This window comes from Nicotiana sylvestris, chromosome 9, assembly GCF_000393655.2.
Source record: "Nicotiana sylvestris chromosome 9, ASM39365v2, whole genome shotgun sequence".
NCBI classification, from domain to species: Eukaryota; Viridiplantae; Streptophyta; class Magnoliopsida; order Solanales; family Solanaceae; genus Nicotiana; species Nicotiana sylvestris.
Genome location: NC_091065.1, coordinates 167,676,743 through 167,700,828, shown reverse-complemented (window position 1 = coordinate 167,700,828; position 24,086 = coordinate 167,676,743). Strand labels below are relative to the sequence as shown.

General features: G+C 35.0%; 2 protein-coding genes across 4 annotated transcripts; both read left to right on the top strand.

The window, feature by feature from the left end:
• Positions 1-449: 449 nt before the first annotated feature.
• Positions 450-3,305, top strand: LOC138878558 (uncharacterized). Its single transcript, XM_070158247.1, has 6 exons — positions 450-795; positions 968-1,172; positions 1,321-1,871; positions 2,046-2,295; positions 2,411-2,657; positions 2,862-3,305. Exons 1-6 carry the CDS (start codon positions 450-452, stop codon positions 3,303-3,305), a joined length of 2,043 nt encoding a protein of 680 aa, XP_070014348.1.
• A 9,540-nt stretch (positions 3,306-12,845) lies between these two features.
• On the top strand, positions 12,846-17,445 carry LOC104239762 (acidic leucine-rich nuclear phosphoprotein 32-related protein). Of its 3 annotated transcripts, none has more exons than XR_714227.2 (3): positions 12,846-14,198; positions 15,992-16,394; positions 16,785-17,445. XR_714227.2 is itself a non-coding variant. In XM_009794483.2 (2 exons), the coding sequence occupies exons 1-2, from the start codon at positions 13,074-13,076 to the stop codon at positions 16,256-16,258; spliced, it is 1,392 nt and encodes a 463-aa protein (XP_009792785.1). In that variant the 5' UTR covers positions 12,846-13,073; the 3' UTR covers positions 16,259-16,721. The 3 variants fall into 3 exon arrangements, 1 of the variants encoding a protein (XP_009792785.1); XR_714226.2 differs by having other exon boundaries at positions 15,992-16,673; XM_009794483.2 differs by lacking the exon at positions 16,785-17,445 and having other exon boundaries at positions 15,992-16,721.
• Positions 17,446-24,086: the final 6,641 nt, after the last annotated feature.

Sequence of the window (24,086 nt, the reverse complement as noted above, 5' to 3'; positions counted from 1 at the left end):
AAGCGGAAAAACAAAGGGCTTTTTTAATGGGATTTTTACCTAACCATACCATATATCAAATCTTATTACCAAAAATGTTCATAATTTGTTATTTACCCGTGTAGTCCACACTTTTACTACAAATTATATACCAATCCAAAAATAGGTAGATTTTGCCATAAAAAGCCCTAAAATGAAGGCACCAGATCTGATGTGATTCTGTCAACGATTTTATTCGAATTTTGAAACTGAAGGAGATCTCATTACTGCGTAATTCTCTCCTTCCTCAACAGAAAGAGATCTCTCTTCTCTCACTCAACTACAATTCTCAAAAAACGTAAATTACTGAAGAGAGACTATATCTGTTCTTCGTCTCAAATTGTACAAAATTGCTCTTCGTCGATATCAGTATTCAAATTGTAGAAACTATATCTCTTCTTCGTCTTTTTTCCTATCAACTACACGAAATCATGTCAAAAATCCCAATAATGCTGAAATCGAATGGTAATTGGGATAACTATGGCAGATTTAGAGATTTTGAAGTTGATGCCATTGTGGTAGATGATAATGCAAGCTACGGAATTCTCAGTTCTACAATTGCAGAACAATTATCGATTGATACATCGGATAAAATTATAGAAATCAAATACATTGTGAACGAGAATTGTCCTCCAATGGAGATTAGGAATGATATGGGGGTTCGTGCTTACATGGAAACCAAAAAGGAGAATAAAAACTTAGGTTCGTATCCTTTATGTATAAGCGTAAGAGATTTCAATATGGAATTGGCAATCAACAATGAAAGCACCAGTGCAGGTATGTTTGATTCGACATTGCAGAGAGTTATGGTGTTACTATGTTATCTACAATATTACTACAATTACCTACAATTAAACTACAAAGCTCACATAGTACTGAAAAGGATAAAGCAATGTTGCTTTCAAAATTATCTACATAGAAACTACATTTATGAATTTATTGTTTGCAGGTTCGTCTGGATCCCTAAACTTACTTGAATTTCCATCCTCACCAGCTATAGAGGAATATCAAAGTGAAATAATAACTGAATCTACGCAAACATATATTGAAGAAGGACAAGTTTATCAGGACAAGCAAACAGTAGCTGCTGCAATGAAGAATTATTCAGTGATGCACAAGTTCCAGTTCAGAGTAAAAAGATCTAGTCATAGAAGGTATGTAGTTATTTGTGGATAATATATCAGCAAAATCAGTGTATGATTGAAGATAGGTGGGTTTTATAAATTGTAGTTAAATTGTAGTCAGTTTGTAGTTAATTGTAGTTTTTCATAAATTTGTGTAAATATTGTATTTCTTTTGTAGCTACTGGCTTATATATGTTGCTGAAAGCTGTAAATGGCATTTCAAGGCAACGTTAATTAATGATTCGACAATGCTCAAGATAAGAAGTTTCAGCCGACAACACACATGCTGCCTAATGGACGAAACATTCATACAACGCAAACGTACTGTAGCAGTACTTGGTAGCATGGTCGTTCCAAAGTATTGTGATCCTAAGACTGTTTTCACACCAAAGGACATACAAACTGACATGTTATCCGAACATGGACTGAACCTAAGCTATATGCAAGCATGGCGAACAAAGGAAAAAGCTTTACAGTTTTTGAGAGGGAATCCGTGTGACTCCTACAACAAATTACCCAAATATTTTTATATTCTTGAGAAGAATTATCCTGGTTCTGTTGTTAAATTGAAGAAGGCAGCAGATGATTGCTTCTTATACGCATTTGTTGCTCTTTGTACATCAATAAATGGTTGGCAACATTGTAGGCCGGTAGTAGTGGTTGATGGGACATTCTTAAAGTCAGCCTACAGGGGGATTATGCTGACAGCAAGCACCATGGATGCAGCAGGTAAATAATGGAATAATTTTGTACTTATTTTGTAGACAGTCTTTAAAATGCAGTTAAATTGTAGTTATGTTGTAGTTATTTTGTAGTTATATAAAAGAATGTAGTTAACTTGTCTATATTCTCAATATATATTGTAGTTGTTATTTAATCATATTTTATGTCTTAAAAATGTAGGTACTATTTTTCCCTTGGCATATGCTGTGGTTGATTCTGAAAACGACGCGTCTTGGAAGTGGTTCTTTGAGCAATTCAAGGAGGCATATGGTGAAAGACCTTCAATGTGTGTTGTTTCAGATAGGCATGAGAGTATACTGAAGGCAACATCAGTTGTCTATCCGGGCATGGCACACTACTCTTGCATGTGGCATATATGGACAAATATAAGGTCAAAATTCAAGAAGGGACATCTACAATTACATGAATTGTACTTTGCTACAAGCACGGTCATACACTCTGGATGAATTTAATGAAAGGATGTTGAAGATTGAAGAGGTAGACCTGCGTGTAAAGTCTTACCTATATGATATTGGCTATCATAGATGGTCAAGAGTACATGCAACGGTGAATAGAACTTTTACTATGACGTCAAACATTGCCGAGTCGTTGAATGTTGTAACAAAAGATGCAAGAGAGCTGCCAATATTTGATATATTTGAGTATATGAGGACTCTTCTTGAACGTTGGACAAAAGAAAAGTTATCGAAGGCAAAGGGTACTTTCACATACCTTGGTCACAAATACAACAAAGAATTGGAAGACAACAGTACATTATCTCAGAAACTAAGGGTAAGATATTTTTTTTTGGTGCAGTAGAATCAAAAAAGTACTAGCTGCAGTTTTTCCAGATTGTAGTTAAACTGTAGTCAAATTGTCGGTAATAATAGTTTGTAGATGAGCTGTAATATATTTGTTGCTGATTTGTAGGTAAATTGTTGATAATCCATTTTAATGATTGATGTATTATTATTTCTGTTTGGTCTTCAATTGTAGGTGAGGGCTTCAACAGATCATATACATACTGTGTTAGATGGTGTGAAGCGGTACATTGTGTGTCTAGAAAACAAGAAATGTAGCTGTGGACAATTCCAACTTGATGAACTTCCATGTGCGCATGCTTTGGCAGCATTAAGGCATAGGAATGAAACATACAAAAACTATTGCTCTCCGTATTACACAAGGAAGAGTCTTCTGCTTACCTATGAAATGCCAGTAAATCCACTTCCTGATGAAGGCAAATGGGATGTGCCACAACATATTTTGGATGAGGTAGTAAAGCCACCGGCGGGAGATAAAAGGCAGCCAGGGAGACCTCACAAGGAAAGATATAAAACATTTGATGAAATAAAGTCAAAGAAATACAAGGTGTCATGTGGCAATTGTGGAGGTGCAGGGCATAACAAAAGAACTTGCAAGAATGCACCGAAAAAGAAATGAATATCATGTAGTTAGAATAGTTATTCAAAATAAATGTTAGTGAGCTCAAATTATCAGATTTTCTTGTCTAATTGTTTAAGTTTTTGAAGATGAATAAGAAGTATAAACATCAATTTGTGTATCTGCACTATTTATGTTTTTATGTATTCTGTCAAGCATCTAAAGTTGTCTTTTTTTTATAGAATAGTTAAACTTTAATATTTACTGTATACAAAAAAACTGATATTAATAAAGAATGCATTCAACGTAAATTGTATCCAGATTGTAGTGAATATGTAGTTTAACTGTGTTAGAACTGTAGTCCTGTTATTCATATGTAGAGGAGTTGTAGTTAAAATGTAGTTTAACGTAGTTTAAATGTAGATAAATTGAATTTTTTTGATAAACCTTGTTGATAAAAGATGGCTAAATTATTTATATGATTCCTGTATTTATTTTATCTTTATGCTGTGTAACAAATGACGGTTATATACAGATATTACTTGCCACTTGAAGGTATTTATAAAAATAACTTGAAGATTAAAGTCAAATTGTAAGACAAAGCTGTTGCTGTAAAAATGTAATCAGAGTACTCGAGTATAATGTAATCAACAAAAAGTGTTGTAGAAAACCAAAACGACATATTTCCTACATTGTTTTCCAATTCAACTACCAAATTTCACAGACCAAACTAGGAACACAATAGTCTATTTCTTCTTTCGTTGCACTCTAGTCCTCTCGTTTTTTGCCGGAGCACCCTTCCTCCTTGCTAGCCTGCCAGTAACCTCACTCTCACTGATTGACCCATCTTCTTGCTTCTTTGTTGCATAGTCCCACAGTAGAGCTCCATAGCGTCTACGGTGTTGGTCAATATCAGAAAGATCTTCCTTTGGGATTGCCAAATCTCCAAGGCTAACATACTCCGCAAATGCAGCCACAAATACACCACAATCGCTGCATAAGATGAGAATTTTTCATTATATAACAAATGATTAAAATAAAATAATTAGACATATAGAAAGGGAGATTATTTTTTTACACTGATCCTTCCTTTTGTTGTGGAATCTCAGCAACCATCCATTGTATGTCGAGAGGGTCCGTAACTGGTTTCTCGATGTATGCCTTTGTGGTCTTGAAGTCAATGTCTTTACGTTTACCATAGAAACCAGTGCATGACAAATACAGAGGGATAATGATTGAAAACTTGTCAACCAATGTCTCAACTGTTTTATGACGGTTTGCTCTCACCATGGAATCATAAACATAAAGTTGTCTGTCCTTTATGTCAAAAACTAGCAACAACCAATGGAAGTTCTCTACAAGGTTCACAGGTATGAGCACATAGTCAACAAGATCCCAGGCAACATTAGCAAGAATTCTGTACCCAAGAATATATTCTCCAACATCATCCTCGGGTTTAACAACCGAATACCTTTGTTCCGGTGGAGAACTTATGAACTTGTCATAGATTCTTTCAATCTTTGTCTTGAACAAGCAATCCGGTGGTTGTGAACCTAGTATTATTGTTGGGGCCATATTTGCCTCTTTTTCGCAGATAATACATAATAACATCAATGTGCTGCCAAAATAGAATAAACATATACAATAAGCTACGGTGTAACCACACTTGTCTACAAAACAGCTACAGATTAACTACAATTTGAATTTATTAAAAACTCTAACAGATTGCTGCAAATTAGCTATACTATAACTACAGAAATATAATAGTTAGTCCAAGTACCTCACAAAATGTAATTTAATTGTAGTTTGTATGAACCATAGTGAACAAGTACTATATGTACAATTGACCCATCAGACTACAAAACAACTACACATTAACTATATTTATGCACTGTCTACATTTATTCACTATACAGAGGAACAAATGAAACATACCACCTAACTTAAGGTCCCAATAATCAGCAAGTTCAACCTACAGTTAATATTAATAGGCACAATCACAAGCTCTACAATATTACTACAAGGTAACTACAGTTGTGGTACACAGAGATTCCAAGTCAGTCAAAAGTACCAAAATTCCAGTTTGTACATACAATCATCATCACATATGATACATAAGGTCCATAAAAAGCAAAATTTCACAGCTGAGACATAAATATAGTAACATATATATGTTGTCTACAATATTACTACAATTACACATCATAGCTGAAAAATAAACTACAATTACACTACACAGCTGAAGACAAAACAGATATTGTGAATGATTCTGTTCTTTATACTTACTGTGTTATTGATGACTTGTCCGGGGTGAGCAAGGGCATAAAACCAGTCCTTCTTATCAATCTTTTCACAACCAAAATCCAACCAAGGCTTGATTTGGTTATCCTTCTTGGAAAAGTAATATTTCCTCCTGTAATAATAAAAAAATATCAAATACAAAAAATTGACAAAATGAATTACAATTTTAAAGTATAAAAATGGTGAACAGACAGTGTAAAATGAAGCATTCATACCTCCTAGATACTTTATCACTACGAATGTATAACCAGTTGGTGAACCTTTCTGTCAATTCAGGATCTACATTTTCACCTATGACACTTGTGAAGGGGTGCTTGAGGTAAAAAAATTTAGGTCCAATAGATGTGCTGCCTCCAGAACTATACAAAGATGTGAAAGGTGATCGTGCATGTTTTCCCGGTTGCCTGGTTCTACCGGGATGAACAGGGGTTGATTCATCTGGTATGGGCTCGCCATACATGACCAACTGTGATAAGTTTTCTGGCAGCTCAAAGTCATCCAATGTCAAACCTTTGTTGTCAATGCCTTCAGGAACAACTTCAGGAATAACTTTTTTATCAATGCCTTCAGGAACAACTTCAGTCACAGTCACACCGTGAATTGACGACTGTGGAACTTCACCTTCTATAGATAAGTGTAGATCTATGTAGTTATGAATAGTATTATGGAGTTATAGAGAATATAGAGAATATATTACCTGCTTGTTGTGCCTCAGCTACTTCATCAATTACTGGTTCTTCCTCAATATTTCCTTGTAGATGTTCTGCTGAAACTTCAGCTTGAATGAATAATTGGAAATGAGAATTGTAGATATATGTAGGAATATGTAGTTAAGGTGTAAATTATTAAAATTTTGCATAAAAACCTTATTGTAATGAAGGAATGGTTCTGTACCTGCTTTATATGCCTCAGCTGCTTCTTGGAAGTCAGGATATAAGTCAACATGTGGTTGAAAATGTTCTGGAGAAATTGTAGCTGCAACACATAGTGAAAAAGTGATTAGTATAATTAAATAATGCTGTCTTGAAATTTGTAGATATGTATGTAGGAATTTTGTAGATACCTGTATTGCTTGTGCTTCTATGCAGTTGATCACCAGCATTGAACTGGAATTGCTGGTTGTTCTCTCCTTGATGTTGGTAATTATTTTTTGTTGAACTACCAGCAAACTACAATTTTGGGGAATATTTGAGACTACTTTATTCATATGTCTTAATTAGTCTTAGTACAAAATTATATGTAAATTCTTACCTTTGACTCGTCCAAATCAAACCTCTTGTTTATCACATTCATAACACCCTTCAAAGATTGATCTATGAACTCTCGAAGGCTTGAGAGTTCCTCAAAAACAGCCTTCCTAAAAGCATCTAACTTTCCATCAACCTAAAAATTAAATATATAATTAGTTGGTAATCTTATTCTAACTGCTACAGTTACACTACAATTCAACAAACTATAATTGTTATAGATTTATACCACAAATTAACTACAATGTATAACATACTATAATTGTTATGTAATGAAGTCAAAATGTAGCAAATTATGTCAATATATTGTAGTTATTCATAATACCTGCACAATCCCCTTTTCCAACTTCCTGAGCTTGCTACTGACAGATTCAATGTCCTCTTGACAATCTGTATATTTGGGTTCAAATGATGGAGAAGCAGCAGTTGGAACATGTGATGGTTGAGCACCATGTTCATCTTCATATTGAATCTTGTCTGGCAGATTAAGCACTCCAAGCTCTTCTCCAGATTCAATCATGTTTGTGAACTGAATGATGAAAATAACAGTTAATTCAAGTGACAAAAAAAATGTAGATTCAATGTAGTTATTATGAATGTAATTGTAGCATCATACAAAAGTGGAAAAAAATACCTTGATCCACTCAGGCTTGATCATCTTCTCTTCAATTGCAGTTAACCAAATCTGCCCCTTTGTAGCTGACCATCTTAAAATGCGAGGTATAGATTCAGAACATCTCGTAGCAAGCTCGGTGCTGACGGACGAGCAACACTCATATAGCCACACTTGCAAGGCTAATGAGCATCCCCGTATCAGATAAGAATGTACATGGGGATTAAGACGATGTCGGACAGATTCAATAACCTGCTTGAAGGATTTGATACCCCATGGGTATGACTCAAAATTACCAGACTCTATTAGAAAGAACATAAACTTGTCTATGAAAGTCACATGGTCTTTATCAGAAGGACAAACAAAAAATTCCAACATATAAAGAATGCACAACTTCACCGCATCCACATCGTTTGCCCATGCTTTATTAGTCACTACATTTTTCAAATGCCATTTCTCAACCCTTTCTTTGTTCGGAAAATATGTATTCATTAAAGGGCTAACATAGGTGGAAGTGTAACCATAGTCTGAAAACTTATTCACACAATTAAGACCAGTTATCAACCCAAATTCTCTCAAGGAAAAATTCAATTTTTCACCCTTAAATAGTACTGAAAAATATGAGTCAGTAGACTTTGTCAATTCATACTTCATCAGAAGATGAAGTGATTGGTTTTGCATACAGATTGTGGGGAGACCTAATAAGTAACCAAAACAAGTTTTTCTGAAAACCCTTAAAGCATTCGGAGAGAGTAAAGCTTGTATCTGGCTAGGTATGCTAGGATCACACAAACTGTGGAATCTAAGCACACCATAATCAACATTTTGTTGTGCAAAGTAAGGGCCATTCTGTAGAAAATATAAAATTAATGAACATTAGTAGTTTGCATAAAAAGGAAGCAGTAATATACATATAACTACATGACAAATACAAAATATAACTAGAAGAAGAACAGCCTACCCACACCTATAACTACAAAACAATAACAGAAGAACAATGCCCATGTAAACATTATCTACAGGATGTAACAGTTACTTCAAGTATCTCACATAAATGTAGATTAACTGTAGTTAGAATGAAGTTAAATATATAAGCTATACAGACTACAATAAAAAATATCATATCTACAATTTAACCATCAGACTACACATCAACTACAAACTAACTACATTTATACACTGTCTAAGAGTCACAGTTCCAATTAACCTACAAAATTGAGGCAAAGAATCTACAAAATTAGGACAACACCACATTTTACCAAAATACACTTGAACAATCAAAGAAGAACAATGCACGTGTAAACATTATCTACAGAATGTAACAATTACTTCAAGTATCTCACATAAATGTAGATTAACTGTAGTTAGAATGAAGTTAAATATATGAGCTATACATGCTACAATAAAAAACATCATATCTATAATTTAACCATCAGACTACACATCAACTACAAACTAACTACATTTATACACTGTCTAAGAGTCACAGTTCCAATTAACCTACAAAATTGAGACAAAGAATCTACAAAATTAGGACAACACCACATTTTACCAAAATACACTTGAACAATCAAAGAAGAACAATGCACGTGTAAACATTATCTACAGAATGTAACAGTTACTTCAAGTAACTCACAAAATGTAGATTAATTGTATTTAGAATGAAGTTAAATGTAGCAGCAATACAGGTTGCAATGAAAAATACCATCTCTACAATTTAACGATCAGACTACAAATCAACTACAAACTAACTACAGTTATAGACTGTCTAATAATCACAGTTCCATTAAACCTACAAAATTGCGACAAATAATCTATAAAATTAGGACAATACCATATTTGGCCAAAAAACACTTGAACACTAAATTAACACTTGAACAACAGATTTTTACAACCAAAATCAAACTACAAAACAATGAGGAAAAATAAATAGTGTTTACCTTTATTGAAATTTTTTTGGTGAACCAATTTTGGTACTTTTTTTGAGGGTTTCTTCTTTTTTGGTTTTGATGAAGAAGGAGAGACCTTGGGTTTTTTCACAGATGGAACTTTGGGGGAATCATCTACAAAATCGTCATCTACACTCAACTCTTTCCCCTTGCGTTTGAGTTGTTTCTCGACTAGTTTATCAACTCCACCAGCATCAACATCGTGCAAATGCTTGCTTCTCATTTCCGCACGAATTTTTCTAGGAGAAGAAATACCAGTAGTTTGTTCACTTGCATGCATCGATTATGGGTTTTTGGGTGGTGATTTGGTGTTAAAACACCCAAATCAAAGGTTGGAATATCAGCTAATATAGCTTTTGATGATTTTTTTGGGAGTGTTGGTTTTTTTCATGATTTAGGAGTTGAAGACAAAGATGGAAGTGAATTCAAATCGTGGGGGATACAACTGAAGGTAATTAAGTGGAGAAGAAAGTGATGGTAATTGTGGGTGAGAAGAGATTGTACGAGAATGGGGAAAAAACTGAAGGTAAATCGTGGGGGGGGGGTGGGGGGGAATTAACTGAAGGTAAATCGTAGGGGGTGTGGGGGGGGAGGAGAGAGAGGCGGGTAAACGAAATAACGTGAAAATACGGTCCTAAAATCACGCCTACAATAAATGAAGGAATAATTATACCCTTAATTTGAATTATGGTATATAAATGGTAATTTGGTATGCTTAAATGTAATTAACACAATCCTTAAACAATGAAGGTAATAATTATACCATTTTGGAAAGCTGCATCCGCCTCCCTTCTGATACGTTTGGCAAGCTCATTCTTACTCTGTTGAACCTGGAAAGAAAGTCCCTGAGTCCCTCACCAGGTGATTATCTGACAGCGAATATGTCATTCACCCTGGCCTCCGCCTTCTTAGCCTCAACGTGGGCGGTGACTAACTTAGCGGCCATTTCCTCGAACGTTGTTATTGAGCGTACTGGTAATTATGAGTACCATGTTAAGGCTCCCCCTATTAGGGTTTTGCCGAACTTCTTCAGCAACACTGATGGTACCTGCTATTTTGAGAGGTCGTTATCTTTTACTGTTGTGACATAACGAATGATGTAATCTTCGGGGTCTGTTGTGCCATCGTATATCTTCAAATATGGTGGCATTTTGAAGGTCTTGGGTATGGCGTGTGGGGCTGCTTCTTCGCTGTACGGTTGTTCAACGAACCAGCCGATGTCCCGTTTTGGTAGCAGTTTCGGGGCGCCCGATATCTTATCAACCCTTTCTTGATGCTCCCTCATTTGGTCGCGGAGCGCTTTATTCTCGTTCTCCATTTCTTCCATTTTCTTCAGAATGGACGCAAACGCGTTATCACCTGCATCAATAGTGGTGTGAGTGTTACCTGTTGGGGGAGCAATGTTCTCGTTGGTTGTTGTTGTGGTGTCCTCTTGTGCGACACTTCCATTCACCCCTTGAACGAGTTTGTCGAGTATGTTGTTTAGAGTACTTGTTAGCCACACCTCCAGTAGTTTTTTCACTGCTGGTGGCGCTTCCTCAACTGTGGACGTGGAGGCTCCCCTTTCTCGTGAAGCGGTTATACTTCAATGAGGGAGAGGTGAGTTACTCCGCCTAGGTGTAGCGCTCGACACATTCTCCTCGTCTTCTCTACCAACCTCGTTGATGTGGTTCAGGAGGTTGGCAGTAACATCCGTTACTGCTTTCAGTCTTTCATCTCCTTTTCCTGCCATTGTTAGTTCGTACAAATGAGAAAGAGATGGCTGTTGTTTTTTTTTATCTAGAAGAAACTAAAATTTTAACTAGAAACTCCCCACAGATGACGCCAAATTGTTTTACTAAAAAAGTGCTAAACCTTTTCTTAAAACGAATTAATGTGAAAATAGAGGGTGGATCCTAGTTAAAAATAATAACCGCTAGATCTAACGTTTAGGAGTATTAATGATGTAGGGTAGAATCTGAAAATGTAGTATACCAACTACAAATGCTCAATGATTGTTAATGAATATAGTAATAAAAACATGCAATAAATGTGGATAATGGCAATAAACGTAATAAGGAGGAATTTATCACCCAAATGTTAAAGGACTTGGATGATTCTCCTTCCTGATAACAAGGTGGAGTTATAGGAAATGAATATGGATAAGGAATCTCTGGATCTTGTGAACAAAAAACTTATATCGAACAATATAGTCAGTAGACAAGACAAGCTTTTGTATATTCTTTGTAGTCAACCCTTTACAATGTGTTCTTATCAGAAAGGTGAAGATCCTTTTTTTGTTCTTTATCCCTTCCTATTTATATGAGATATTCCTAAGAAACCCTAAAAAGTACAGAATATCTAATATAATATTCTTTCTTTTCTATTCTAGACTTATTTACCATTGCTTCCCTACACTCCTTGCTTGACCTCGGCGCTAATCCCTCTTAAGACGACTCCTCACCTTTGTGCCGTAGTCGGCTTAATTCTCGACCACGTCCATTTGCAGTTATTAAATCCAGTCCAAATTTTGACCAATACAATTTTCTAACGAATTATTATGCCCAATAATGTGCTTAATTATTTCATGCTGATATGATATGAAATTAAATTACTCCTATATGCTTATTTAATACTTAGATGAAATAAGATTATCCATTCTGACTGAAAATAGTAGCTATGAGAGTCGATATATACGATGAATCGCTGTATATGATAACTGAATTTTTGAAAAAATAAATAAGTAGGTGTTTGGACATAAAAATTGTAATTTTTTTTAAAAAAAATAGTATTTAGAATTAAGTTAAAAAATAGGATTTGAAATTTAAAATTATGTTTGTATATACATTTCACTTGAAAAAATATTACAGTCTTGTGAATGGAAAATTTTAAAAAACTACTTTCGAAAAAATTTCTATGAACTTACAAAATTTCAATGACAAACACATTTTTGAAAAAAATATTTCAATTTTATTTTTATTGTTATGGACAAACAGATCCTAAATATTTTTTGATAAAGGTAAAGGCGGAAAAACAAAGGGCTTTTTTAATTTCATAGCAGCCCAAACCCCAAAGGACACGAACTACTCTGGCTCTATGTGAGACGGAAAAAAGAAAGTCATGAAACTAAAACTAAAAGAATAAGAAAATAGGTTCTCGTGTTATTGGTCAGTGGTATTTCCGTGATATTACAGAAATAATGAGGCATATTCAAATATTCCCCGATATATATTAACGTCAGGAGTGACGTGTCAGGCTCATCAATTCCGAAATCAAAACGAGTCTTCCAAACCCTACACTCTACGCCCTTCCTTTTGAAAAGAGAAACACACCGTCTTTCAATCTCTACCGTCCAATATCCAGCCACGTCATCAATCCGCGTCTCTAAAAATCAACGGCTGCAAGTCGGTCTCCCAACAAACACATATTAACCCTGTACTCGGGTTAGTTAACTCAACCCTGATTACTCTTGTTCCCCAAACCCTGACTCGGCCTCGAGTTTTCTCGACTCGCCTCCCCTAATATATCAAGCGATAGAGTGAAGAGTTTTTAGAGAGAGAAACTAGAGAGAGAAAGAAAAAGAAGAAAAATTAGGTTTTCTATATGTATTCTCATTTGCCGTAGAAGATACCGGAAAAGGTTGTGGAATTTAACTTCTAGTCCTGAATTTTATCTATATTCCAATTTAGTCCCATAGTTTTTAGAAAATTCGTAATCATATGAGTTCTGGCTCTGATTAATGGACGAGATTTGGGAGAGAGCGGTGGAGACGGCGTTAGACGGCGAGAGAAACTTCGGTTCTGTGCGAACCCTAACGTTAGACGGAGCCGTTAAGTGTATTCATGGTAAGTTACCTCCTCCGTCGATTTTTGAGAAGTTTCAGAATCTCGAGCACCTGTCGATTGCAAACATCGGTGTTTCGTCGCTAGAACAGTTTCCTCGGCTACAGAATCTGCAGAAGTTAATTTTATCGGACAATAGAATCGCCGGAGGCCTCGAGTTCCTCGTAGATGCTGGTTTAAATTCACTCCGGGACCTCGATTTGTCGAATAATCGGATTCAGGATATCGGCGATCTCCGCCCGTTGGCTGAACTCCGCCTTGTGTCGCTTGATCTTTATGAGTGTCCGGTTACGCGAGTTAAGGACTATCGATCTAGGGTATTTGGATTGATTAGGTCGTTGAAGTATTTGGATAAGATGGATGCGGAGGGGAACGAGAGGCCGGAGTCGGATGATGAGGAGGAAGATGAAGAGGAGGATGAAGAGGATGATCCGGGGAGTGGGGAAGTTGATGGAGAAGATCGGCCTTACAGGATGAATAATGGACACAGGGTTGGGAGTGAAGGAGTTGTAGATGTGGATGAGGATGAGAGTGATGCTGATGAGGAAGAAATGGAGATAACTCGAGGGATTAATGGGTCGAAACATGATGGTTCGAGTTCGACTCACCACTCAAATGGTTTTCGAGTAGAGGCGGTTGGGGATGGAGACGAGGAGGAGGATGATGAGGATGATGACGATGAGGATTTTGTGGAGGAGATAGATGAAGAGGGTGATGAGGAGGATGTAGTGGAGGTTCATGAAATAGAAGACAGTGATGAAGAGGAGGATGGTGTGGAAGATGACGAGGACGATGATGATGATGACGATGATGAAGAGGATGAGGAGGAAGTTGATAATGATGATGGCGATTTTGCGGAGCCGGAGAGCACGGGGAGGTTAAATAGCACTGAAGGGGAGATTGATGGGCATGAGCAGGGGGAAGATGATGCAGATGAGGATGATGATGGGGAGACAGGGGAGGAGGAGCAAGGTGTTGAGGAAGATGGCGATTTCGATGATGAAGAGGAGGCTGAAGATGAGGTGAAAATCTCTCCTGTTTTATGTAGTTATGTTTTCATTTTAATGTGATATATGTCATAGCTGGTTGTTTGATTAGAAGGCTTTCTTGCTAGTCTATATTAAGTGTAATTTATTCTGTTTTATTTGATACTGTGTGGATTGTTTATTTTGTGTGTTACTTTTGTTAATTTCTCTTGCTATTTGTTTTCTAAGATATGCATGTCCTGCAATGTTTGACAATTCTTTTCTAATTTATGGTATTTTCTTGCTTCAATCTGCGTGATTCATGTGCTTATTGCTGCCGAAGAATTGTCATCTTATTTGATCTCCATAACCATTGATCAATTTGATCGTTACATGATTGTTGCTGGAAATACCAGTAATTTTTGGTAGCATATTGGTTAGAAAGTCTTGTTATATCAGATTACCCCCAAAAGAAATATTAATTTCATGTTAGTATGAACCTGGAAGTTTTGGTGCACAGGTGGTTTCCGTTGCCACATTGGAAACCAAGCTGATATTGTGAATCCTTTTTTTTTTGAAAAGTGGTAATTTCTTATTAGATCAAGGTGGTGTGGAATATTTATATTATTTCTGCTTGAATTGTGTTATTCTACAGAAGAGTGACTAAAGAGGGATTAATCAGAAGTTGGTAAGAGGGGAATAACTTTTGGCACGATTTATTTGTGTGAGGTCTTGACCATAATTTGGTTATTCTACCCAAGTAATGTGCATGCAAATGCTCATAAAAAACATGCCTGCAAAAAAGGTTCCAGTTGGATTACATTTTGATTTGTGAGAGATTTTCTGAGAATTCTCTTTAGAGTTTCTCTCTCAATTTTTATACTTGCAAACTGAATGCTAAGGCTCTAAGTGCAGTGATCTAGATTCACAATTTTCCTTGTCTTTTGTGGGTCTGCTTTTGTGCCATCTCTTTGTTCCGCCTTTCTTCCTTATAGCTTATTGTTTTTATGCACAATCTCTTGATTTCCAAAATTTTGGAATCTAAAGTTTGCTGTGATCTGCCCTGTCCCCATTGAGCTTGTTTCTCTTGGAAGAAACTTCCTTGAACCTCTTTTTTGGGGGGTTATCTCCTCCTGGCTTAAGATAGTATTATCAGTTACTTACAAAAGGGGTGTCGGATTATGGTGTTTTTAGTTTTTCATCTTTTTGTTGGTTTTAAATTGATGTACTTTAATGGATCTCCGACCAATTCATTTTTCGGACTTTTACTTTTCTGCCATCATATCCCGTAGAGGTGACCATGTCAATTGCCAAAGTATAGGGAATGTTACCTTGTCGAATCTGCTGCTTATGTGCTATTCTGCATTTTCTTAGTTTTCATCAAGTGATTTTCTATTTTCTGACTAAAAATTCGTTTTTTTGTTTTTTCCCTTTTCTGTCATTATATATCATTATCTTCCTTTTTTTCCCGGAAAGGACTGTTTGATTTTGCTGCTAAGGTATATGCGATAATTTGGTGGTGTTGAATTCACTGCTTATGTTACTTTCCACTTTTCTGCCTTGGTGTCGTAATGGTTATTTTATATTTTTTTTTCTTACTGCTAAAAGATATGTTTTCTGAGTTCTATTGGCCTAGCTTCGTTTGCATATTTAAATGATCTACTTCCACAGATGTGTTTTATGGCCTTTTGATTTTATCTGAACCTTGGTAATTGTTTTATGGTTAATTTGGTGATCATTATCTTGTTATCACCTTAAAATTTTGCATCTTAGGGTTTTGCAGTATATCAGTTGACCACCCTTATCTAGGTTTGTGGAGCTTACTATGCTAATTTTCATTTAAATGGCAGGAGGAAGATAATGGCAATGGCTACCTTGTTCAACCAGTTGGTCCTATTGAAGTAGATGATGCTGAAGGCAGTGATATGGAGCCAGTAAATGGTGATGAAGATCCTGAGTTGGAGGAAGAAGTTGAAGATGAAGAGGACGACTATGGTGAAGTTCAAGAGGTGCCACCTTCCTCCTCTCAAAAGAGGAAGCGGGATGATGACGATGATGATGATGGTGGTGAAGAAGATGATGATGAAGAGTATGCAAAGTCATCCAAGCATCGTTAGTGACTTTATCTGTGGTGGGTTTGACGAAAGTGATGAACTTGAGGAATAGATTTGTCTGGAGGCTGGAAGTAGTTGACTGTTGAACGTCTTTTCATGGACAGAACACATGTTTTGGTGGGAAATTCAGGTCTGAGAGGTATACAAATGTTCAAAAGGTCGTTAGTAAATATTGGCCGTTGGGTTGTGATTCAAATGGCAGTTGATGGGGAGATCCAATCCGCTTCATGAGTAGGTTATTGGAGGGGAATTTGAATTGGGGAAAAGCTAAAAAGAAAACCTCTGCTAGTTCAACAATAGAAGTAGTGATAGAATTTGTTTTCCGCCTTTTTTCTTGAATTTTAAAAAGGACGCTTTGCTTTTCCTGGGGGATAGTTTTTAATTGGCTTGTAAAACAGTCTTGTGGATAGTTGTCTCAGTTAAGTGTGACCGTTTATCATTGTGATGAGTCCGTCCTTTGATCCAATTATGTCACATGCAATTTGCTGTCAGCCTACTTTTACATCTAATTTTTTTTGGCAACTTGCAGGTGGTGCCAGGTGGCAGCTGTTTGTGTGTCAGTTGATTGCACCTATTCGCTGATCTTCCAACCATGTGACCGAGCAATGATATTGTACCAACCGGTCGAGAATTTCGTTAGATAAAAAAAAAATAAAGAGAAAAAAAGCAATGGTCCCATACGCAAAAAAAGGGATAGAAGAAAATCCGCGCTTATATTCTGTTATAAAATTCTATACCACTAGCCAGCCCATCAGTTTTGTGCCATCTCGGGTATCTTCAAAGCAGATTTTTGGCCCTCGTAAAAATATTTTTGGGCTTGGAAGCCCAAAACTGTGGGTGGTCAAATGATGGATATGCGCCTTGAATAGATTGAGCTGCTACGTTAGAAGGTGATTAAGGGTAGAGCAGGCCAATGAGTGTACTGAGTTTGGGCCGGCTTAAGTATAGCAGGATTCGGCCTGCCTTGGGTTTTCCATCAAAACTTTGGTCCAAGCTGTCAACGCGCGTGAACTTCACAAGCTGGTTGCGACAAAATGGGATTCCTCTTGTTTGTTTATTTGTACTTGTACCAAATTACGTTACAAAGAGATGCAGCGTGTGTGCGCTTGGATTTGTATTTAATTTCTTGAACTTCGATTATTGAATTCAAATCAATGGTAATACATCCATCCTTATTTCTTCCTTCCTCACCCGGACTCCTGCACTCCCCCCCCCCCCACCCCCAAATATATATATATATAAAAAACCCCCCTCAAAATTAGGGAACGCTATGAGGGTGATTATTGTCATTAAACAAAGTTATATTTCCTTGAGGGAATAGGTGCACGACGTAGTGGTCAAATAAAAACATAAGTTTATGAAGATGATCATAAATATTGATTGGGTATAACTAACTCAATAAATAAAAAAGGCCTCATAAAATTCTCAATTATTAGTTCATAATTCAACTTAATTTTTGTTCCAGTTTCATAACTTTGTAACTTCAATTTTACAAGTTATCATGCTTCCTTTTCAGTTTCAACAAGAACAAGTCCTTGAAAGCCTAAATAGTGTTGAATGATAGAACTTAAAACATATAATCATGCAGCTAATAATTTATAACTTTCATCAGATCACAAAATCACATTAAAGAGCAATAAAAAAAATAAACACATTTAAAAGGATACGAAAGCAAGCTTGTGAGAGAATTTACAATTGAAAGATGATCATTCGTGACATATTTACTTCAAAGAATAGTTTAGAATTAGAATTAAAAGTGTATACTTTGGTTTTAATGTCACAATCAGCGGAATTAGTATTCAAATAATTCCAGTAATGGTTAACTCCATAATTCTAAATATTAGAAAAATTATTAATTTTGTTCGATATAAAATTTATTTTTAAAGCGGAAAATGTTCAATCAACATTTTATGTTGGAGGATATGTAAGGAGGGCATAATCTTTGGAAAAATGTAACAAAAGTTTTAGTCATTTCTGTTGTATAATACTAAATATACAATGATCAGATATTTATTATATACTTTTATCACAATTTTTCAAACATTCGTCAAATTAACCTAACTAATGTTGTGTGAATATTTTACAATATATATATATATATCCATAGAGAGATATTTATTGGAATCGATGAAAAATGAAAATAAAAAAATTAATGTCAATTCATTTTGAATATATTTTGTTTTCTACTATTTCATTCTCATTTCTCAAGTTTGAATTTTTAGGTAATCGATTTTGCTCTATTTCCGATTTTATCACCAGTGGTCTCTTTATGAAAATAAATTTATGTACTCCAAAATTTGTTTTAACTTGAAAATAATTTTACTTTTATGATAAATTTGAAAAATAATATAATTGGAATATTTTTCAATTAATTAATTCAAATGCTTCGTTCTTAATATTTATAAGAAATAATTAGTTTTTATTTATTCAAATTCTTAAGATTAGTTCATACCAAATTCAAAATATTTAATTATAATTATATTTTCATTCAATAATTTTTTCAAATTGTAAACAATTGAATGGGGTGGAAAATCATCCATGCTAGACGTGTTCCAAAACAAAAAAGGAAAGCAAAAGAGAAATCTTTGTAAATTTCAAAGAACTAAGAATCACTGTATATCATAAATAAAATTGGAATTGGAATTTTTACCTCCTGTAGCAAAGGTCAACACCTTATTTATTTTAAATAAATACCATTTAAAAAAAATTATATTCTATAGATACCTTTTAATGTTTATAGCAAAATATCTAATTTTGGTTACCTCCTACCCTTTAGCCACTAAATACGCTATTCAGTTACACTATTTTCTTTCTCTCTCTACTTTGATACATGCCATTCTCTTCCCCCATCCCCCATTCCCTGAAAACACATGCTCAATCTAATTCACTTCTCTCGGCCGCACCACCTCTTCCCACCTTCCTCCTCCTTCCGCCGCCACTTCTGCCGTTCACCTCGGTCAAGCTAGGGTTTACACGAGTTCTAGTAGATCAATTTTGCCCAACTCGGTCAATCCTAGGGTTTTTCCATTCTTTTAATTTGTTCTAATGAGTTACAGGGATATTCGGTGAAGAGAAAGAGAGAGAAAGGCGAAAGAGTTGAGGGTTTTTGCTCGACGACGGATTCGTCGGAAATTAGGGTTTGTTCTTGAACAAAGATGACGGAGTTTGGGGCCGAGCAACTTGATTTTCTGTTAATATATTTCAATGTATTTTCAACGTATCACGCTGTATTTTCATGTATTTCATTGAATTCATTATCTTTTTCTTCATTGTAATTCAATGTATGTCGTTGTATTCCATGTATTTCATTGTATTCACTATCTTTTTTTTCATTGTATTTCAATGTATTCCGTTGTATTCTATGTATTTCATTGTATTCACTGTCTCGCTATATGCCATCAATGTATTCATATGTTTTTTTAATTAATATAATTTATGTATTCAGATGTAATATATAATTTTTCTGGAGATTGCTATACTTTTGGGGTATTTTTCGGTTGAGAATATTTTTTTATAACTGGGAATACAAATTTTGTGTGTTATAAATGAGTTTGTTGCGTTATATTATGAGTCTATTATGTTAATTGATTCACTTTCCGTTTAAAAATAGTGTAATCCCCTGTTTCACGCCGTGAATACAGTCGAATACAATAATCTGTCCAACTGTAATCTCATGTTTCACGCTATGAATACAGTCGAATACAACAACTGATTAGCTGGATTTCCCCGATTCACGTCTATTTTTGTTACTGTATTCATGAATACATTAACTTAAATGCATCAAATACATCTTATAACAATAGAAAAAGTATCTACAATCCGTAATATAGCAAATGGTATCTATAGATAGCTAATTACCACTAAAAGATAGTGCTTTTTGAAAATTTCTCAATAAAATTTAAGATTTGAATGTCCTTTTAGAAACCACAATTAATTTTTGTAGCTAAGAAAGCCATTTATATTTAGCTAAATGTATCATTAATTAAAAATAAAAAAATCCCATAACTTATCTTGTTCTAATAATTGATAAATTTTGTGTTTATTATTGATTTGTGCTCAATATTTCGCATAATAATAATAATAATAATAATAATAATAATAATAATAATAATAATAATAATAATAATAATAATAATAATAATAATAGTTCTTTTGAAACTCAAAATGTAATATCGAATAATATTATTAGTGTCATAGTCTTGTATATTTAAATTATCGTAATATTTAAAAACTCATATAAATCAAACGTAAATAACTTATTAGAAAATGGATCACATCAGTATTGATGAGGTATTAGAAGTTGTTTTTATCCTACTTACATCTTCAAGACTTGTAGAAGGATTTCAAATCACTTACGTCCTCTTTCTTCAATCTTTTTATTCTTTCTTGTATTTATTCTGTTTATTATTTATACATAATTTAGGGTATGATTTATATAAAGTAAAATCTTAAGTTTTATTAATTTCAAATATCTAAAATTAGAAAAATAATTAAATGACTTATTAAATGAAGTATTTCTTATAATAATTAACATAAATTTGGAGGGACTTCATATTCTCCTTTTTGTTGATAAAGATCATGTTTGAAATAGTAAAAAATGTTAGTTTTAAATCTCTTAGTTTTTTCTAGGTAAACATGAATTCATTAATAGTATTTTATTGAATTTTTACAATTCAAGTTATAGGCACAATATCTCTTATTAATGAAAGGTATGGGAAAATAAACGTGCTAAAAATATGTTGGTGGTTTTTCTTTCCTTTAACGGTCTTATTAAGATAAAATTTAGTACCTTATTTTGAATCCTAAAAATTAGGATTCATACCTAGTTCAAATAAGGAAGTATTTGATATGCAAAATATAATTAATATTGAAATCCTAAATATTAGGAAAATAACTTAAATTACTATTTTATCCAATATGTAATATGTTTTTAAAGGGTAAAAAAGGCAAACGACATTTCGCTAAGGGCCTTCGTACTTTTAATATAGTACTAGTCTCTACGTTCGTGCGTTGCACGAGAAATACACTTGATAGTAATAAACTTTTAATTGCATATACTATGGAATACGTACACAGTACGAAATTATTTACTTAAAATAAATAAAAATATAATATATCATACAAGCAAGGTCATGAATAATGTTTTGACATTATATAGGAGTAAAAATTGAAACTAAATATTCTGGAATCACAAGTTAGGCGTTATTACGTTTCGAGTATTACACATTTTTATGTCTAAACGTTTTAATTTCTTAGCCACACAATGAAAATGCATTCGTTGATTATTTTGTAGAATAGAATCATATGTTGCGGAATATCGTGGGTAACTAGCACACAATCTCACACAAAGTAAATAGAGAAGAAAAATCAACACAAGGATTTAACGAGGTTCGGCTAAGCCTAATCCTCGGGCCAAAAGAAGAGAGAGTTTTCCACTACGGATGAGAAGAAAAATACAATACAATCTATAGAATCCCCAACTACAACCCCTATATATAGATCCCAAAAGGTCTCAAACATATATGAGAAAAGTTTTCCAATTTGACAAGGACTATAGGTTTTCCTTTCCCAAATCTATTAGGACAGTGGGTTTTCCTAAACCCATAGGGACTATGGGTTTCCTAAAAAATACAAGGAAATAATTCAAGCCATAAATAACAAATCTTCCCCTTGGCTTGAATTCTCTTCATCAACAGGAACAACGTCTCTCTACCTTGCCCTCAGCCCTTGTAAGGGCTCTATCCATTTTCGCACGCATCAACCAAGTCTAGGAAACACCTAAACTTGTTAAGAGAGTCAATCTCTTTACTCATAGCACTAATCCATCGATTTGGTTCTATACTCGGAATAGCTTCTAGATAGCGGTCTCTGCAACTGCCAAAGCAAATCCCACTGGATTCGTATATCCAAGAAGATTCCCATCAACTACGTTTGCAAACCTTTGCGGTCGGTTGATCACTCTCTTCTCTATGCCTGTTGCAATGCTATAAGGTTGTTGCGCAGGTGCATTAACATTATCGTCTTGATCAATATTTTGCACCTCCTCCACTTCCTCTACTTTAGAACTACTGGGCTGAGCTAGTGGAGATTCAATTTCTAGCTCTATGCGGTCACTGACACCACGATTTGTTTTTGCTATTGCCTTCTCCCTCTGACTGTCCAGTGAGGCAGATTCATTGAATGTTACATCCCTACTGATAATTAGCCCTGGAGTCTTTTGATCTGTGCACCATAATTTACAACCTTTCACTCCAGTTGCATACCCTAGAAATATACACTTCTTTTCCCTCGTCTCAAGTTTTCCATCCCTCACATGAGCATAAGCAAGACAACCAAATATCCTTAAATTTGAATAATTAGCAGGCGAACCGGACCATACCTCAAAAGGAGTTTTGAACTCAATAGCTGTGGATGGAGATCTATTGACCAAATAACAAGCTGTATTGATTGCTTCAGCCCAAAAATCTTTGCTAACATATGAGTGTGAAAGCATGCTTCGTGCCCTATCACCACCATTTTATTGTGGTGTTCCGACACAAGTGCGGTGTCTCACTATGCCCTCCCTGCTGCAGAAATTATCGAACTCAGAATTGCAAAATTCCAACCCATTGTCAGTTTGAAGATGCTTAACTTTTCTTTCCGTCTGCCTCTCAACCATCGTCTTCCATTTAACAAATATCGAAAATGTCTCATCTTTATTTTTCAGAAAATACACCCACACCATCCTTGAGTAATCATCAATCAAAGTCATAAAATACCTGGCACCACTCTTGGAGGGAACTCTGTTTGGACCCCAAAAGTCAGAGTGAATCTAACTTGTCTCTGGTCTTGTACTCGACCTTCTTGATGAACTTTACCCTTGTCTGTTTACCAAATACACAATGCTCACAAAAATTCAAAACTTGATTTTTGTACCTATTCAACAAATTCTGCTTACTCAACAAAGACAATCCATTATCACTTATATGGCCAAGTCGCAAGTACCACAACTGAGACTGATTCAGATCACTTTTCTCACAAGCTACATTAGCTTCCCCTTCAACTACACTGGTCTGAAGATGATACAATTTAGAATGTAGTTTACCCTTTATGAGTACCATGGAGCCTTTACACACTTTAAGTATTTCATTCTCGGAGTGAAATTTATACCCTTGATCATCCAAAGTCGAAAGAGAAATTAAATTTCTCTTTATCCAAGGAACATGCCAACACTCAATGTTTCTGATAATTCAGTCGAACATTCTCAATTTGATGTTACCAACTCTCTCTACTGGTAATGGATTATCATCTCCCATATAGACAGTCTCACTCATTTATTTGTAAGTTGCAAACCAATTCTTGTGTGGACACATGTGGAAAGTAGCATCAGAATCAAGAACCCAAGAATTTTGCCCATGATTAGAACTCACAGCACAAACTTCTCCTACATAATCACTATCATCAGAATTATTGCCAGTGTCAACAATATTTGCCGAATTATCTATTTTCTGCTTCCCTCTTTTCTCCTTCAGCTTAGGACAATCTCTCTTGTAGTGACCTTGCTCCCCGCACTCATAACAGTTTTGCTTCCTTGCTCTAGCTTTGATCTTATGATTGACTTTTTCTTGTTAAAGTCCTTTTGTTGTGTTCTTCCTCTAGTCACAAGACCCCCGCCCTTAATTCTGTTGTCTGGAAAGCTCTTTTTAAACTCTTTAGATTTTAATGCATTACTAACATCTTCTAGTGAAATGTTATCTTTCCCATATAGCAGTGTATCGGTAAAAGTATCATAAGACTGTGGTAAAGAACATACCACAATCAAGGCCTGATCCTCACTCTCAATTTTGATATC

Excerpts from the sequence above, each read along its gene's own strand:
- LOC138878558 (XM_070158247.1), top strand. The coding sequence starts at position 450 with ATGTCAAAAATCCCAATAATGCTGAAATCGAATGGTAATTGGGATAAC. Across the intron at positions 2,296-2,410 it reads CATCTACAATTACATGAATT|ATGGTCAAGAGTACATGCAA; the intron begins GTACTTTGCTAC and ends TGGCTATCATAG. Across the intron at positions 2,658-2,861 it reads CATTATCTCAGAAACTAAGG|GTGAGGGCTTCAACAGATCA; the intron begins GTAAGATATTTT and ends CTTCAATTGTAG.
- LOC104239762 (XM_009794483.2), top strand. The coding sequence starts at position 13,074 with ATGGACGAGATTTGGGAGAGAGCGGTGGAGACGGCGTTAGACGGCGAG. Across the intron at positions 14,199-15,991 it reads AAGAGGAGGCTGAAGATGAG|GAGGAAGATAATGGCAATGG; the intron begins GTGAAAATCTCT and ends TTTAAATGGCAG.